The 19,524-nt window shown below is 35.2% G+C and overlaps 1 protein-coding gene across 2 annotated transcripts in view; it reads left to right on the top strand.

Moving 5' to 3' along the window:
• Positions 1-19,524, top strand: part of LOC127410857 (rho guanine nucleotide exchange factor 10-like) — a 94,972-nt gene that overhangs the window by 52,510 nt on the left and 22,938 nt on the right. For both annotated transcript variants that reach the window (XM_051646066.1, XM_051646067.1), the window contains exons 21-27: positions 2,790-2,890; positions 3,289-3,410; positions 4,631-4,717; positions 5,532-5,743; positions 5,983-6,140; positions 13,014-13,156; positions 16,781-16,955. In XM_051646066.1, the coding sequence (XP_051502026.1) occupies positions 2,790-2,890; positions 3,289-3,410; positions 4,631-4,717; positions 5,532-5,743; positions 5,983-6,140; positions 13,014-13,156; positions 16,781-16,955 (998 nt within the window). The remainder of the gene's footprint in view (positions 1-2,789; positions 2,891-3,288; positions 3,411-4,630; positions 4,718-5,531; positions 5,744-5,982; positions 6,141-13,013; positions 13,157-16,780; positions 16,956-19,524) is intronic.

The raw sequence follows: 19,524 nt of genomic DNA on the forward strand, positions 1-19,524 counted from the left end.
TATTTGTGCATTACAGAGTTACCTCACTGTTTTCAGGTGTTAATAGTTTGAAATTGATTTATATTTTCCCCTGTTTGCTACCTTTTTGACCACAGAGCTTAGGATAGTTGCTAGAGAAGTACTTGGTACTGTGCACATTGTGATGCCATTAGCCAATCAGCATTATCATGACATTATTTTCATGCTGATCCAAATTAGTAAGTCACATGGCATTTATTGCTTAGGTCATTGGCTCAAAAAAAAAATCGTATCTGGAACTGGGTGCCCATGAGCAAGTATGGCAGGATTTAAACTGCACTTCTGAAGGTCATGTGTCAACCATGCAGCTGCCACTCAGATTAACTGAAATGCTAACAGATAGCTTTCTCTAGGTTTTATAGACCTCCTTGGTAGGCACTCTCCTATCCATGTAAAGAAAGAAAATAAGGATCTGAAAGATGCCATCATCTTTATTCTTTTGTTTTTCTTTTTCTTTCTGACTCTGTACTTCTCAAAACTGTGGAGCACTGGCTCTTAAATGATCAAACTGCTATCTCTCTGTATTTACATGACTCAGTGCTTTAAGAATGACCTTGAGTCCCTAATCAGACCCCAAAGATAGTATGTCTTGTGCTGTTATCATTCTCCTCCTGTGGATCAGGGGGTTTAGAGTGTGCAGCTGTCACAAACACTGATTATTTGGTAGTGTTACGACCGCATGCTTGGATTTTGGTGTATGGATTATAAGAGCATCTTTAGACTCCCAACTGTCAAACTAATCCCTGTGATAACATAAACCTCTCTCTCTCTCTCTCTCTCTCTCTCTCTCACTCACTCACTCACACACACACACACACACACACACACACACACACAGTGACTGCTGGAATTGTATGCAGTGGACTTTTTTTTAGAGAGCAGTGGGAATAGTCTGGATACTGTTCCCTCACTATTTTGGTTCTGGGGCTGGATTCACGAAAATGTTCTTAAGAAAATAATTAAGAAAGTTCTTAGGATAAATTATAAGAAGTTCGTAAGAACGTTCCTAAGTGCAATTCTTGAAAAATTCTTAAGTTCTCAAATATTTTCTTAAGAACATCTTAATTTTTTTCTTAAGAATAAAAAGGCTTTGACATTGTCTGATCAGCCTGCTCATGGCCTTGCCTTGTCTAATAGTCTACAACAAATTCAGTACTTCAACACTGGTAAATTGTAATGATAAATTTATCTATTAACCTTTTTCTTTTTTTTTTTTTTTTTTAAGTAGCAAGCACCTCGTGATAATTTTTTGGAATGTAAAGTGAGAGATGTGTTACGACATTAACCGTCAAAGGAGAATTTACTTGCTGCTAACCATTTGATAACTTTTAATTTGACATGGAGGAAAAGAAAAGAAACAAAAACTTTAGTAGAAAAGAGGTTCTTGTTGAGGAAATTACTGCAAGGAAAAAGATCTCCTTAGGAAGCTTGATAATAATATCACGTCGGAAAGCAGGTAAATAGGAAAGGGTAGCGGAGGCTGTCTCTGCTGTGCCCAGCTCCAACAGGGATGTGGATGGGGGGTGAAAAAGAAAGTCTCAGCTTTCTAATATTATAATTATTATGTTTTTATGAACTCTTAAGATTGCGTAGAGCGCGCTATATGCAGCGCATCCGTTTAAATTAGCATGACTGGTCACCACGTTAAGAAGCTTCAAAACAACATTTATTGTTTGAATTTGATGATAACATTTACATGGTTTACAAGCTGAAAATAAAAATGCAAACACAAAACTCAAAAACTTTTTTTTTTTTTTTTGGTCTAAAATCACATTTCTATGTAAACAGCCCATTGCGACTTGAGACTCAACAAGAAAAACCCAGAAAATGTATTAAACATCTTACCTTTTAGAATTTAAGACAACTGTGAGGTTATCCTAACTTTTAGATGTTATTTACGCCGATATTTAAGAAAAACATTTCTTGAGAATTTGAATGCTGCTTACGTTTTTCTTAAGAACAGTCTTAAGAAAAAAGATAAGAACTTCTTAAGAAGTTTATTCGGGAATACAAAATATTCTTAACTTCTTCTTAAGTTACAAATTAAGAAGAAAATGGTAGTTAAGAAGAAATTTCTTAAGAACGTTTCATGTATCAGGCCCAAGGTCATTATCTGCTATTTGTGCACAATAAACAATTGAAGTGCCAATTCTAAAGTCACAGAAGTCAACTGGGGCCTTTATCTTTATGGAGTATGGAAATGTTGTAAGTCTCTGGTCAAGCATTACATCATATCGTACAATGGCACATTTAAACAGGGCTGCGTTTCCCAAAAGCATCACAAGCTTAAGTTGATCGTAGGGACCATTGGCGCCAATGGTTTCTATGATCTACTTAGGCTTACGATGCTTTTGGGAAATGGAGCCCAGGAAGGGACACCGTCTGTTTCTCCAGCTGTCTGACAAGTTGCCAGCCTAGTTGAAACCATGCTGAGATATATAGGCTTCTCAAGAGATTTGTCTGCCGTTTTGGTGCCTAATACACTTTTATAAAATTTGGCTTCAATCATGAATTGTTATCTATCGTTAAAGACCTCATGAAATCAAAATTTGACCTTTGTGGCTTTTATTTAATGTCTTTTAGCTTTAAAGCCATCTATATGCTAGTGTACACCTGATAGTTGACAAAATTATCCTTTTGCAGATAATACATTTAACATGTACTAATATGTACTTCTCTTATGAGAAAACAAACCAAATATATTGACTAATAGATTTTTGTCCAATCTAATGCTCGATAGGATAACGATGTCTTTGTTTCTGTCTCTTTAGGTATGGTAGACCCACATTCTTCACTGCAGTCTTCAATACTTTCAGTCCATCTATCAAGCAAGCTTGGATCAGTAATCTGCATATAGCCAAACTGGCTCTACGTACGTCTCATTTCCTGTTCTCCTGTCTCCATGTCCTGTCTTGGTCTATGACTCTCTGCAGCTTTCAGTCCCCTTCTCAGATCAGAGGTCGGAGGCTTAAATTGATCAGAAATGCTTGAAAAATGTCTGAACACATTTGAACATACATTATCATGGTGTTACCAACATATTTTAACGGCACGCTAAACCAATTTGTCATCAGGTTTCTAAAAAGTCAATTTTTGTGTCTGCTGGAATCAGATTGCTCAGTGCATGAATCATCATTCAGCTGAGCCAGAACTGAAGGTTCTGTGCCGTGAAATGGATTATAATAATGGAAAATGAAGGACGCATTTGGAATGGTCATTGATTTATTGAATTTGTGGAGTGCTTCACTGATTTAATGTGTTTGTGTACAGAGGAGGACAACATTCAGGGCTGGTTTTGTGCTGAAGATGATGGTAATCAGATGAGGAAACAGAATCATCCTCTCTTACTCAAGCAGATGGCTGTCGTTATGTCCAAACTACAGGAGTTCAAGGTGACAAACTGAATGCATGGACCTTTGGATGACTTTCTCTCTTTTGTGTTGTCTAATAGTAGCACACAAATCTTTAACTTTATAAGTGGCATTACCTGTGTGTGTGTGTGTGTGTGTGTGTGTGTGTGTGTGTGTGTGTGTGTGTGTGGTCAGGTTTGGGTGGTTTACGAGGACAGTTTTTTAGGTTACAAACTGGTAATTACAAGGGTATTATGCTGTAAATGTGGTTTATGAGGACATTTCCAGTGTCCCCATAATTCAAATCGCTTAAAAAAAAAAAAACATAGTAAATGTTTTTTTTGTTTTTTTTATGTAAAAATGCAGAACGTTTTTTTTTTGTAAGGGTTAGGGTTAGGGGATAGAATCTATACAGTATAAAAATCATTATGTCTATGGAGATTCCTCATAAGGATAGCCACACCAACGTGTGTGTGTGTGTTCACTTAGCTATAGTTTAGGGACAAATTTGTTATCTTAATCAAATCACAACACCCTGTTATCTATAAGTTAGCTAAATTTGACAACTTTTGTTTGAGGACATTTTGAGGTGTTGTCATATGGAAAAAAAAAATAGATTCATAAAATAAATGTATGTTTTTATAGAACTGCAAAAAGATTTCTTTTAGGGGTAGGGTTTGGATTTGTGTTAGTCGATAAGCAGTGTTGGGTCTAATTTATTTACAAATAAATTGATTACTGTAACCTAATTACTTTTTAGGTCAAAAATTAATGTAGTGCATTACATTTCTAATTCTTGTAATCAGATTACAGATTCTTCCTTTTAATTACTTGGGTTAAATTTATATATATATATTTATAATACTAAATATGTAGAATGCATTCAAATATGAATTATATTCATTTGTACTTTTGTTTGCACTTTGTGACAGCTGAAGGGTGTGCACCTTCTAACAAGTCAATGAACTAGGAGGAAATAGACATTATTTTGAATTCGTTTAGCGGAAAAACAAAAGCTTTTCTGTGAAAAGTGTTTTAGAAAGTAACTTGGTAATATAATTACTTTTCTGAAGAAGAAATCAGTAAAGTCAGTTACCTGATTACAATTTTAGAGTAGCAATTAGTCATTTGTAATGAATAACTTTTTTTGAGTAACTTACCTAACATTGTCTGTAAGTATGGTAGTTGCTTTATTGAGAACAAAAGAAGTCTATGGTATCTCCTCATTTAGATAAACAAGTAAACGCATGTTTGTGTTTTAGGTGGAGTGTGCGGTTCATAACCCTGAGCCTCATGTGAACACGGACAGCACTGCAGATTTACCTGTTATGGGTCACGGTTGTGTGTGGGTGAGTCAGTTAAATGATGTTCTCTTTGTAAATTTACTCTCTGTATAAACACTCTTCATATGGTGTTTATTTATTTAAACATTTGTCAGATCTTATTGAATCAGTTCAGCTTCCTCATCAGAGCTAGGGATGGGATGATCTTTTAATAGGATGTGTGTATGCTTGTTGCCAAATCATACTTGACCTAAAACAGCATTTTATCACCTTCCAGTGCTCCTCTTTTGAAGTCTAAAAGCCTCATTTAACACTGCAGCTTTTGTTCTGTGTGGGCAGTGCGAGTGTGAGGTTGCATTAAAGGCTTTTATGCTGTATTTACTGTAGAGAAGGTCATAAAACACTCCTTCGCTTAGACATGTAAGAGCCTGCAATGATGTCCTGCACCCCTTAAGAGCACTCAGTGAACTGCAGCCTATATTCCTTCAATTTGAGACCTCATCTCTGCTCAGGCTGTGTGTATTTCCTTATGAAGAAATTAGCCTGACAGTCAGTATGTTTACTTATGAAGTTATAATCAAGCTACAGCTGGTTTTTGAGCTATTGAGCTACAGTCTTCATCTCTCTGTCCATGACACGTGTAATTGAATATTTGGAGGAGGGAATACTAATTATTAACTAGATAGATCATTAACTAGAGTTTGGTTCAAATTTTGAAAGGGCATTAATTTCTTTGCCTATTTTAATCTCTGCAATCTAGTAACAAATATGTTATTTAAAGAGCACTTGTAGTTTTGTAATGTTGTTTAAACTGTTTCAACTGTTATTGTAGTGTGTGAGTGTGTGTCATGGCCAGAATTGACATCTCTTTCCTTTTTAGGTGGCCAGCTGCACCAATCAAATGGGTCAGGTTTCCATTGTGGCGTTGCAGAACTCAAGTCCAAAAGTGACCGAGTGTTTTAACGTGGAATCACGTATTCTCTGCATGACATATGTGCCTTTGGATGAACCTTTAAAAAACGGGGAGAAAAACCTTGAGGACCGGAAACCTAATGACACACCAAGTGTGTGTTTGGGAATGGAGGAAGGCAGGTGTGTACATCACACAAAAGACATCCAGCATTGCTCATAAAGCTAGATAACCCTGTGCCATCATGGATAGCTAGACCACAGCAGAATGTTTGACATCTCCTCTTCACACAGACATGGTTAGACAGAAGCCTGGTTAATTAAGCATGTACTGTATCATGAATGGCACCCATATGATAGAGTTCTGTTAACCTTGCATGGATCAAATAGTGATCTGAGAAGTTAATGTGTTTCTCTTTCAGTATATCAGTATATAAGAGCAGCCAGCGCTCTAAGAAGGTCCGTCTGCAGCACTTCTTCTCCCCTGATAAGTCCAGCGTCACATGTCTGGCATATAAGTGTGGGTGTCTGTATGCAGGACTTGTCAGCGGTTCTCTGGTTGTCTACTCCAGGGCTGATGGTGAGAAGTTTCCTATAGCACTAATTGCTGGGTGAACCTATATATGGGTTGCATCTGGTTCAATTACATATTCTTATTACACCACATTTTCTTCAGTTAAAGCTGTGATACGTAAAAAAAAAAATGTATTAAGTTAATTAATGAGTACATAAAAAATCCTCATTAAAAATCCTGTCCTTGTCTTACCCCTGTTCAATATGGTAAGCCTACAATAATTAATTTTATTTAGAGATGTTGGGTCAGATTTATCACGAAATCGCAGGCATACGTCATTCGTCCTTGACTGTTTATGTCATGTCCGTAAAATCAGAAAGAAAATCCGGCTGTGTCGCGTGAGTGTCGGAGAAGCGAGTGCGACAGCTGTTCAGTCAGGTTTCAGGACAGCAGCGGTGTGAAATCACTGCCCTAATGGATTTTTAAAAGAATTTTAAAGTTGTTTACCTGCTATAATGCTTGGATATGTTTTCTGGTAGGGTTGTTGAAGCTTATATTGGTTGTCATGCTTTAATGAATCGAAGATTGCTCATGTATTTTAGCGATATTTACCGATCGCGATGTGTTTAAGTTTATTTTTTCCGGTGAAGTTACTGTAACATGTTTTCTAATATTCATGACTTCTGAGTATTTTATAACATTACTAGTTACGAGGTCCCCTAATTTTGTCTCTTTAAGCATGTTTGCCGCTGTTTTCTTTTATCCCAGTCTCAGAAAAAAAAAGTTGTTGTGTGTCTTTCCATTGCCCTTTTAGCCTATAGTGTTTAAACCGAGAAGACTGTTTAAAATTGCATCTAAAAGCCACTATAGGTACAAGATAGTTCCCCATGAATGTATGCTCATCTCAAGTTGTTTATAATGTAACGATTTCATAGCGCAGTAATGTATATTAATTTGTTTAGCGTGTAACCATCTCTCTATTAAAACTTCCAAAGAAACGATTAAACGTGCATTATTCTAATTCTTATATTACATATTTCTGCATATTATTTTTCTGTTAAATAAAGTATATTTCATCCCCATCATTTTTTAATCATCATTTTGCGTTTTTTTTATTACAGTCTTGTTGTTTGCAGTGCATATGCCTATTATTGTAGTAGTACGGTTCAATTGCATTGTTCACTGAGGCTGTAGATTGTAATATAAAAATGTAGTATCTTCAGTTGAACTCATGTCTGCCATATCATTTCACCACTTAAATTGATATGTATAGTACAATAAAAACACTAGTGTATTGTGCAGTGGATAAAACATTTGGATAATCATATTAAAATATGTTATTAAGCGTGTTGTTTATCTTCCTCAAAGTAATATCTTGGTTATAAATGTTTGAACGAATAACATAAAATCAACATGAAAATAGCACGTCATGAATCCTGCTCTGTAATCACAGGCAAAGCAGGTAACCTCAAACAATGACAATCATCCGCCAGAAGAGCAGTGACGAATGACAACTCGCTTAAAATTTTCCTCCACATGTTGCTTGCACTTTTAGGTTTTAGCCACAGATGTCGCTAGAGAGCCCAAAGTTTTAAGCTTTAAAGTGCAGCTTTAAAGGCCCAGTGAAATCAAACCTAAAGTTTTGCTGCTTTTATTCTATATCTATTAATTTTAAGTTTTTATTAATTATATGCTGGTGTGCTTCTAAATGTTGATAAAATTGCTGACCATTTAAATAAAGAATAAATAAAATAAAATAAAAATCAGTACTGTATGTTTAGTATCAGTCAATTGCTGATCATTTAAATAAAGAATAAATAAAATAAAATAAAAATCAGTACTGTATGTTTAGTATCAGTCAAATGCTGACCATTTAAATAAAGAATAAATAAAAATAAAATAAATAGTTAAATAAACATCAGTACTTTTTAGTATCAGTCAAATGCTGACCATTTAAATAAAGAATCATTTAAAATAATTCCGCCCCAATTTCATATTTCAGTAGGAAATAAGTCACCATGCCGAAGAAAGTTGCGCATTTCAAGGCACCTTACGGAGACTAAGATTTTATAATTGCGTGAGAAATTCTGGCTTTTCATGCAACCATTGGTTTAGCTGATGAGTTGCCATTTTGGAGCTCTATTAGAGGGCAGTCACAGGTTACTGGTGCCAAACCATTTCTTTTTTACACTCTTGCTTTCTTACGCTCTTGCTTTCTTTCGCTATTGCTTTCTTTCACTCCTTCGTTTGCTCTTTCTTTCCCTCTTTCTTTCTTTGCTCTTTCTTACCTTCATTCTGTCTTTTTTCTTTCATTCACTTGTTCTTCCTTTCTTTGCTCTTTTAATTATTTTTTTATTTCATTTTTCGCTTTCATTCACTTGTTCTTTCTTTCATTCCTTCCTCATACTCCTCTCTTCTCTTCCTATACAGCAAAGACATTGTTATTAAATGGGATACTACTATCCCTCCTTTTTCACCTTCTCCTTTATAAATAGATACTACTATCCCTCCTTTTCCACCTTCTCCTTCATAATATTATTTGGGTCATCATCACATAACTGAATGTGAATAATGGAGGAATTTCAGCAATCTTGTGTTATATCTGTGTTATGAGTCTGCTGAATCCGAGATCTGGCTCTAAAATTCTGATCCCCAGGACACTTTGATTTTTCTCAGCATTTTGGAAATATGCAGTTCCTTGGAAGAAAAGTGAGACATTAAAAATATTTTTCCTCTTCTCTCATTAATTCTTTCCACAGCTGTTTTTCTCTCTGGAACCCTCATATTCCATTTCACTCTTGCTCCAGTTATCTGCTGCCTGAGGCACAGATATTTACTAACCGTCTTTGAGATATAGTTTAGTTCTATGATTGATTGAATTGGTTGTTCCAGCACTTACTAATGACACTGGTCTTCGGTTTTGATGAGTCATATCATTTATAATGAGCAGTATTATATACAGTAAATGCTTTACAATTACTCTGTTATTATGCAGGGACATTCTGTTGTTTCAGATCCATTGATGCAGCACAAGTGTTGAACAGCTACTGTAGAAAGCACAGTCATCTTTCAGCATTGTCTGCAATATTCAGACAAGATTTGCATTTCCTCAAGGAAATGCCAGTGCTTGCAAGGCAGCAAAGGGTTTAGGTTTTAGACTTTGATTCTGTCTAAATGAAATCCTGAATCAGAGATGCTTCACTGTTGCCAAAACACTCTGCATGTGTCTTGATTTCTGTTGACTGTGCATGAGAATTACCACATAACATGACAAAAGAAAAAAGTATGCAATTAAAAAAAAAAGACTTTGCAATAGCAATCCAGCATGCAAATATTACAAAGATGTAACTAACCACTGTCAGTTAGATTCTGAATATGATATTTTGATATTCTCTTAGTGGAAGTTAATTTTCAACTTTTTAATCTTAAATTACTTAAGTATGACATTTACAAAATCTAAGTTATGTTGCAAAGTTTCAATGATGTCTGTACGTTTAGCAGTTTAGACTGTATTAATTGTAGGAGTTTAATGCTGAGGAATTTCAGTGCAGTGCTGGCTTGCAAGTAATGTAATTTTAATATTCGATACCTTAAGCTTGCTGAAACAAGATTAATACACTAACATAACACAATGAGATGGTCATGTGGTGACATCATCAGATCATGAGGCTTGCGTTTTCATATCTGAAGAATCACACTCTGGCTTTGAATTCATTTTGTGTTCAGATGTATGAGTAATAATGAATAAACAAATGCAATGGAAAGATAGCATCTAGTCAGTTAAGTTGTGTCCTCATTGCAACACTGGTGGTCTGACAGCCATATTCATCATGCAAAGAAAGAGAGGGAGAGAGTTTGGGAATGATGTGTGGGCGCTGATGTTATGTAATCGGAGCCTCTTGAAGCAAACAAACTGAATAAATATCAGTTCAAATATGCTTTAGGATAGGAAGGCACTGGCAAAAGCACACAGAGGATCAATTTGTTGATTGTCATTTTTCAGTGTTAATGTTGGGTGTAATGCATTACTAAGTAATTAATTACTGTAATTAAATTACTTTTCATTGAAAAAAGTCAAGTATGGGATTACTCTTAATTTTTCATTAATTAGTTCTGATGTAATTGCGTTAAATACTGTATAGACTCTAGAACAATTCTATATAAAATGATAGTGAATTTAAAATGGAAATTTAACATCTAATTTTAAAATGTATGTTTTCTAATTTAATGTAGCCCCCTTAAAGCCAGTTCACGAATAAGTTATTTGATTTTATATGATTTATTTGAAAGAATTAAAAGGACTGTTTCGTGTATATCCTTGTATTTTTGATCTGGTCAAGGTTGATCAGGGTTTTAGAAAGTAATTAGTAATAACACAATTACTTTTCAGAAAGAGTAATTAGTACTAGGGATGCAACTAATGATTATTTTGATAATCAATCAATCTAATGATTATTAGAACAATTTGACTATTGCAACGATTAATCATTAGCTCTTAGCCGATTATTCAGCTTGTGCCCCGACTTAAAAGGTTGTATTAAACGTACTAACAATAAAGAGGACAAAATCATCTTTTAAAAATACCTCTAAATGACATTCACTGAATTGAAGGGAAAAATACTTCAATAAAGAAATTCACTGCAAAAAATCCTGTTATCAAGTGTTTTTGTCTTGTTTCCATTTAAAATTGTCTAAAAATCCTTAAAACAAGATATATTTACTTGACAAGTAACTTATAAGATATTTAGACTTGCTTTAAGAGAATGTATCTTAAATATAAGTGTATTTTGTATATGTGTATTTGTTTCACTTGGTTATACTTCTGCGAGTGCAGTAAAGACAAAATATACTTGTATTCAAGATCTATTCTTTAAAAGCAAATCTAAATATCTTATATGCTGCTTCTCAGGTGAATGCATCTTTTTTTTAAAGGAATTTTAGATATTTTAAAATAATTGTATTTTTAATATTATATTCAACATTCTCAGATAACAATTTTTTCTTCTTCAGTATAGTTCCTAAAGTAAATGTACATTGTTTTAAAGGAGTTTTAGATATTTATATTGGAAAACAAGACAAAACAACAAATACATAAAAGACATAATCTAGCTGCATTAAGCGTGCGCGCTTGAGGGACGAGCATCCCCGCGACAGAGTGCGCCACAGCCGGGTGCAGTTTCAGTCTCTCTCCCTTAGATCGGGACATTCGGGCAACTCATAAAAGAGGAGATGACCGCACAGAGAAATGCCAGTTTCGGAGTTTGTAATTATTTACATGATCTGCTTCCATATTATTTGAACTTTAATAAAGCTATAACGCATTAAATAGTGCTTCTGTATTTACTTATTTGGTATTTCTGCATTATAATTCCCTCATACTTTGCAATCTACATCACCTGAAGCTGTTTGGAAAGTTTAGAGTGCGTCTGGACTGGGAGCTGTGTAATTGTTCTTCTCCTCAGTCAGGTGCGAACTGCAGTGCTGCTCTCCCGTGCCATTATTAGAGTTTAATGTGATCTCATGTTACATTAAATGAGATCAAACGACTATTCGACAACGAAAATTTTGGTCAACAATTTTTTATTGTTGACGTTGTCGATATTGTTGACTAATCGTTTCAGCCCTAATTAGTACAGTAATCTAATTACACTGTAGAAGATGTAATTAGTAGTTAATAATTAATTACTTTTTTAGAGTAACTTAACCAACACTGATGTTATTACACATTTACTAATAATATAATTTTCACTTTTCTCTTGTTTGCTCTCTTTACTCCCTCTTTATATTTTCATCCTTTCCTTATTTAAGCTCTCACACACACACATACAGTGGCTTTTGAGTGTTTCCACTGTGAGGTGGAGTAATCGATGGTTTTCAGGTTTCTTTTCAGTAGTGCCTTAAACATTCACCACATTCTGCTCTCTGAATAATGTGAGGTCACTTTATTTCTGCAGGAAACACACACACACACACATGCACAATCACACACATTGTGGGTGAGCAGTGGGTGCTTCTAATGGATGTAGTAATCTGCAGCATTACCTTAACCTGTAACCTGATTTCTCTCTCACAATCTCTGAGCCTTCTTATCACACTACAAGAAATAGGATTCACTCCATTTAGAATATCAAGACAAGTCAGTTTTATTTGTATAGTGCTATTCACAGTACATTTTTATAATGCAGCTTTACTGAAAAATGTTTCTGATTGCACCTAGTGAGCACCTTGTGAGCTTAAGATTTAGGTTTAGGTAGTGGAAGAAGAAAAACATTAGGAGGAACCAGACTCATCCTCCGGCAAGGCACACGAGTAGATGCAATGTACATATCGTTGCCAAATATTATCTAGGTACATACTGTAGTATGTGTAATACTAACCATGTGTTCATTTGAATAATTTATTACATTATTAAATATATTAGTAAAACAGTGTTCATATCGTAAGGATAATTATTAGATTGTAACCGTAATGATTAATTTATGATAAGTCCTCCTTAAGTCCTTCCTATAATGATTGGACAGTTGTAGACATTGGTCAGTAAAGCGTCCCTCGTTGTCTGGCTGGTATAGGCTTTAAATAGCTGTCGGCATAGCTTAGCAATACAGATTAGGTGGAAGTGGGATACGCAGAAGAGCTGGATCTGACACGAGATCTGTTGAACATCGGAATGGTTATCCCAAGGTACTGTAGATTAAATCCTAGAGAATTGTTTGAGATTCTGCAAACTATGGGTGATTATTGCAGCAAAACTACAAGGCTAAGAGATATGAAATGTGTATGCCTGACTAAAAAGATAAGTCTTGAATTAGATGAGTCTAAACTTAAACTGAAAAGGTCTATGAATTATATTTACAATGAAAGTTCACAATGGCCTCACCTTTGGTAAATTCTCTGTGCATTTATGAACATTATAAACGTCTTTACATCTCTCTCTCACAGACGGCTCTTGGGTGGAGTCAGGGGCCCAAGTGCTGAAGCTAGGGGTGTTGCCAGTGAAAGCGCTGCTGGTGGTGGGTGAGCACGTCTGGGCCTCATCAGGAGGGCAGATCTTCATCATCAGCACACAGACACACACTGTGGAGGTAGAACAGCTCTCTTCACACACACTTCTGCTCTAACATTATTTAAATCAAAGAAGAAATTACATTGTTATAGCAGCAAAGTGAGCACCAGTTCCCTATTACTATTCATGGTTTTGAAATTAAATGTTTAACAAACACACATGAGTGTGGTTTTTGGATATCCTTATACTTTTGGTCAACACAATGTTCAACACAACACACAAACATAATATCATAATCAGAGTTTCTCACAGTAGTGCCATATTTGATTTTTGACAGGTATGAAAATGAGGTTGTGGACTCTTCAATGGGTTGTACTGTTGTAGTACTTGAATTTGGCTTTTTCAAATTTAAGTCCTGGAAAACCCTTGAAAATAGCAATTTTTACCAAGAGGTGCTTAAAAATTTCTTGAATTATAGAAAATCTTAAAATATGTTGCTTAAATCATTTAATAAATGAAATGAATGTATTTATTTTCGGAAAAACACGACGACAGAGCATTAGACCACTGCTGAAGCAGGCAGCGCATAGACAGCACTGACACGTGGCACCGGTTACTTTTGTAGCACTGTTCAGAATGGGCCAATCACAATCAAGTGTTACTGGAGGATTAAAAAATATATATATTTTATAGATACTGTTGTTGCGGATTTAACAAGTATGAATCCTTGCAACTATCAGTTTTAATTACAATTTACTCTCCAGAGTGAAAACATTATGAGATGTAAAATGTTTTGAATGATTTGAATGCAGATCAATGGAGGATTCAGTTTTGTGAGCCATCTAGTGCCCCCTTCTGTAAAGAAAGCTTTGTGTCTCACAAAATAGGTTATTTCTGACAACATTTGTGTCAATATCAAAATATGTTGACAAACATGTCACTTGACTTTTTTAGTCATGAAAAAGCTTTCAAATAGCGAAAAAAAATAATAATAATAATAATAATTTATAACTTAACCTTTAATGATATGAAATGGCTTGACTCTTTTTTGCAAATTTTTTAGAAAATATATTTGAAATTGTTCATTGCCTGAAAGAAATCCTTGTTCCCTTCATCTGGTACACTACTTCTATGACATGTAAATTTATTTGTGTATTTATTTTGTACTTATTTTTAATAAAAGCATTAGTGCAAGGCCTAACAAGTGTGCAAAAAAGCAAAACAAAATTATTATTAATAATTGTAATAATTTAAAAAGAATGTTTGTCCCTTGATTTCATGTTATTGGTTTTATCAATGTTAAAACTTTTTTATTTTTTTATTTTTATTTTTTAATTACAAAACGTTGTAGAAAATAATTTTTAAGGTTTAAGTTTTGAGGCTGCTTAAATATGCATATAATTATTTTTCCAAGCATATTAAAAAGTTATTCACATTTTAACTAATATTTTCACACAAAAATATTTGGTGTTGTACCCCATTGAACCCTCAAAATGTGGTTGCGTAACCCATTTAACCCTCACTAGTGTTAACTTAGTGTGAACTTGCTTCGTTCGTGAAACAAAATTAAATAATAAAAGAAAGAACAACAGCCAAGTTGTCCTTTATGAATAAAAATTAATGTCAACATGTTACAAAATGTTTACCCTCAGCGTTTATAGGCAAAAACTGAACTAAATGGAATAATTTCAATATTTTGTAAGTTGGAAAATCAAACATTTTTGAGAATGACCCATTTGCAATTTCGGTCAGTTCCTCACATAAATCTGTTGTGTGACTTTAGAAAACATGGAACACAACACATGAGTCATATGGACTTCTCTTTACGGACCCAGTTATTCACTTTTGTTGGAGAGCGAAGTGCGTTTTAAGGGAGCAAACTACAGTTGCACATCAATTTCATCATGAATGAACCAAGAATTGTTACTGTGAGAATATGTAGTTAAAGATGCTCATTGTTGTACTTGTGGTGTTTTATAAAAAAAATAATAATAATTAACTGAATGGTTAAAATATCTTTATTTAAAATTAACAAAAATAAATTGTTTTAATGACATCTCGAGCATAGTCCTTGAAAACAAATAAAAATGTGCTTGAAAAGTCCTTGAAAGTCCTTGAATTTAACTTTGAAGCTTCTGTACGAACACTGTTTAAACAGTTTTTGATCGTTTCGCAAACAGAACGTTGAAAAAAGCATCTTTCAAAACCAATCTGTGGACTCCAAACTCCAGAAAGCATGTGAAAATTTGATGTGATCTAAGACCTTTATAGTTTATACAGTTTTATACAATGCATGACATTGAAAAGACTGTAAATTTATCCCTCACAGCCTCATTTTCATTCCCATCAAAAATCAAATATGGCGCTATTGTGAATAAGGTCAATAGCCACCTATAAAGATCAAACCACAAAAATCCTTAAAAATCTCTTACCGTACATCAAACACATTTTTATATTGAAGGGTTCTGTAAGACAGGAGGCTAAATTATTTGCTTATTTAAAGATGTTTGTGGGCTTATATCATTACGATCTAATGGTTTAATGTCACTCACAGTTAGCCTAATCGAATTAGTCTCGAGAAGGAGTGCTCTCTCTTACACTCTCTGTATTCTCACTCTTTCACACGACAGGGACAGAAACACCTGCTGTGATCTCAAAATATTAAAGCCATGTGTTCCCTCCCCTACACTCGCACTAGCTCACACATTGACCTGTTATCCAGACAACGTCACTAAGCTTATTACTGTTCATCAGCTCTGCTTATGTGTCAATGATTGGAATGGATATGAGAGAGTGGTGGGAGGAGTGCTTGAAAGGAATAGCAATCAGTGATAAAATCAGACACTGGTTTTTCAGATGTGAACTGTTACTTGAAATCAAATACTTTCTTTTTCTCAATGGCTTCTGCAGAAGTGCATCATCCAGATTGTTTCCCTTCTTTTCCAGTCTAATCCAGAAAACATTTGCAATGGTTTGTTGTGTTCATGGAATACAGAGCCCCAAATTTATCAAAGCCTGTTTAATTTTGACTGAATTCACATGGCCAGATATTTTGTTTTATCCAGCAAAAAATGTCAATAAGCTGTAGTATATCGAAATTTAAATGCCCCCTTTCTCTCCCTGATGTGGAGTTAGTCAGATGAGAATCTATTTTTCTTCTCTGCACCAGAGTTTTGAGTTACATCATTTCTTAATTCACTGGGATAAACAGTCTGTTCCAGATATTAAGCCATAGAGGTTACAGTGAGGCACTTACAATGGAAGTGAACGGGGCCAAATATTTGGAGGGCAGAAATGTGAAACTTATAATTTTACAAAAGCACTTACAATAATTGTTCTGTTAAAACTTGTGTATTATTTGAGCTGTAAAGTTGCTTAAATCATCTTTTTACTGTTATTTTAAGGTTTATGGCAATACGTCATCATGGCAACAAAGTTGTAAAATTGAATATACACAGAAAAGTTTTTATCACACTAAAATCATTTAACATGCATTTGTCTTGTGGCTATTCTTTTGAAACTGATTGGCCCCATTCACTTCCATTGTAAGTGCCTCACTGTAACCCAGATTTATTTCTTTTTTTTTTTTTTTAAGAAAAGGAGAGATGAGATGAAAGTCACATGATGCCACAATTGCTGTTCATTGAGTTTAACTTGTATAGAATATATTATTCCTTTAAAGCACATTCTCTTCCACTGACAGCGTCAGTTAGAGGCCCATCAGGAGGAAGGGATGATCGTGTCACACATGGTGGTGGCCGGGGTGGGGATCTGGATGGCGTTCAGCACTGGCTCCACCTTACGACTCTTCCACACAGAGACTCTCGACCACTTACAAGACATCAACATCGCCACAGCTGTCAACAATATTCTCCCAGGTATATTACAATGCTTCAACACCCAAACACTGAACAACAGAGCTTGGTGATGTCAGAGAGTCCAGCAGTTTATCTGCTCAAATGTATTTGACTTAGTTGACTTATTTCTTCAACTGCAAATTCTAATTATAGGCCTTCAAATCATTGCAGTGTCATTCACAAAGGTAAGCCATTAGAGAAGGTTCCCTGTAATTTATGGTGTAATCAGTCTACAGTTTGTTTCACAGGTCTGTGTTTAAAGAAAAGCATGACATCATGCATGGTCTCTAGTCATGTGTTTTATGATTTGCTTTCCTGTGGGAGAACTGAACTACAGCATCACCCCTATGATCATTTATCTGCCTTACAAACACACTTCAAATTCAAAATACAGAACAGGTCTTATTCAGATGGCATCATGGTAGTTTCTGTAAGGTTTTTAAGCTTATAGGTGAGTGAAATAAACAGCAGTGGGTCACCAAATTCAATATCTAAAGGGGTAAAACACAACTCTGGCTCATATTGAAGTAAAGCACACATTTTAAACCTTATTGGTGGAGATTCTTTTTAAGGAAATTTCCGGAAAGTAGTCTCAATCAGTGTTCCCCTTAGTGCTGCAGTATTTTACAATTCTACCACTTGTGTTGTTTGGATCTCATCCAGCTTTTGGTTTTGTTTAATTTTGATTAGGTGTTCTGAATGAGCTGTTTGTGAAGCTCAGCACAAGCTGGTGTGTTCAGGAAGCTATTCAGAGATTGTAATGACCTCAGCATTGCTTTTTTTTTTACTGCTGTCTACTGTTGTTTTCTGGTTTTCATGATACAGTAACTTTGTAATATTGTTTAATGTGAGTGTTTGGTTATGTTATTGTGAAGACAAATTGCTCAGATCTCAGTGATTTAAAAGTCAAAATAGGCCTTAATGGTCTACCAACTTTTCCCAAAAAGAACCACAAATGTCAAAATAAAGTCAGTACTATTACAGTCAGGAAGCAAGCATGACAAGCACTTTAACAAGCTGGAATGTGTAATGTCCTTCAGTGGTAGTCTCCTGTCTTAAAGGTGAAGTGCAAATTGAGCTGGAGTAGGATTTTAACATTAAATAAATCAACTATAAGTTATCCATTATATTCTTAGGTTGATTTCCTGGAAAAGTGTAAGGGCCAAAACATACTTCATGCAAGTACGCAGACGCTTTGTCAACGCATGGCAAACGTGTGGTCCCATTGTACATACATTACGTGCGTTCTTTCGTTGCTCTGGCGGTCACAAACCTTGGACCACAAGGGCGCGAAATAGTTTTTGAGGCACCACGAAACCGGAGGTGGTAGAGTCAACATGTCGACATTTGAGGAGTGTGTGCTTTTGTATTTGCTGAAAAGACGACAGAAAAATATGTTAGTATAATTTAACTTGTTTGGCAAGACTCTTCTCAAATTGCTGCTCTGCCATGACAGTTGTTAATTGTAAAAGGATAATCCACTGTAGCACCCCTTACGGCAATGCTGAGAATACAGCACGTACTTGCGTTAGGTTATGAATTGTGCTCTGACACATTTCACAACGCAATGACGCGTGAAATCAAGCTTGTGTAGCAAGATGCGTCTGCGTTCACTTGCGTATGTTTGGGCCTTAAATGGTGGCTCTGTGGTGCTATCAAAACATTGCTCTTTTTGTTTGAGCATTCCAACCAGCCAGACACAACAACATTAACTTAACTAATGGCATGAGTTTTAGGCAGGACTATCTGTTTATATCATCCAATGGCAAACACAGGGAGTTTTCGGGGAAGCTGTGTGAAAAAAGTTTAGTTAGCAATTCCGTGGCTCAGATGAGATGACACACTTCAGCTTTAATTACAGTTGTTTTAATGAGAAGGTTTGTTTGTTTGAGATCAATCAAATGTATTGTACAGCGTGTGTGTGTGTGTGTGTGTGTGTGTATGTATGTATGTGTGTATGTATATATATATATATATATATATATATATATATATATATATATATATATATATACACACACACACACACACACACACATACAGTTGTGCTCAAAAATTTACATTTTATTTAAGGTTAGTGATCATATGAAGCCATTTATTATCACATAGTTGTTTGGCTCCTTTTTAAATCATAATGATAACAGAAATCACCCAAATGGCCCTGATCAAAAGTTTACATACCCTTGATTGTTTGGCCTTGTTACAGACACACAAGGTGAAACACACAGGTTTAAATGGCAAATAAAGGTTAATTTCCCACACCTGTGGCTTTTTAAATTGCAGTTAGTGTCTGTGTATAAATAGTCAATGAGTTTGTTAGCTCTCACGTGGATGCACTGAGCAGGCTCGATACTGAGCCATGGGGAGCAGAAAAAAACTGTCAATAGACCTGCGTAACAAGGTAATGGAACTTTATAAAGATGGAAAAGGATATAAAAAGATATCCAAAGCCTTGAAAATGCCAGTCAGTACTGTTCAATCACTTATTAAGAAGTGGAAAATTCAGGGATCTCTTGTTACCAAGCCAAGGTCAGGTAGACCAAGAAAGATTTCAGCCACAACTGCCAGAAGAATTGTTCGGGATACAAAG

The sequence above is a fragment of the Myxocyprinus asiaticus genome, chromosome 20 (genome assembly GCF_019703515.2).
Source record: "Myxocyprinus asiaticus isolate MX2 ecotype Aquarium Trade chromosome 20, UBuf_Myxa_2, whole genome shotgun sequence".
Classification (NCBI taxonomy): Eukaryota; Metazoa; Chordata; class Actinopteri; order Cypriniformes; family Catostomidae; genus Myxocyprinus; species Myxocyprinus asiaticus.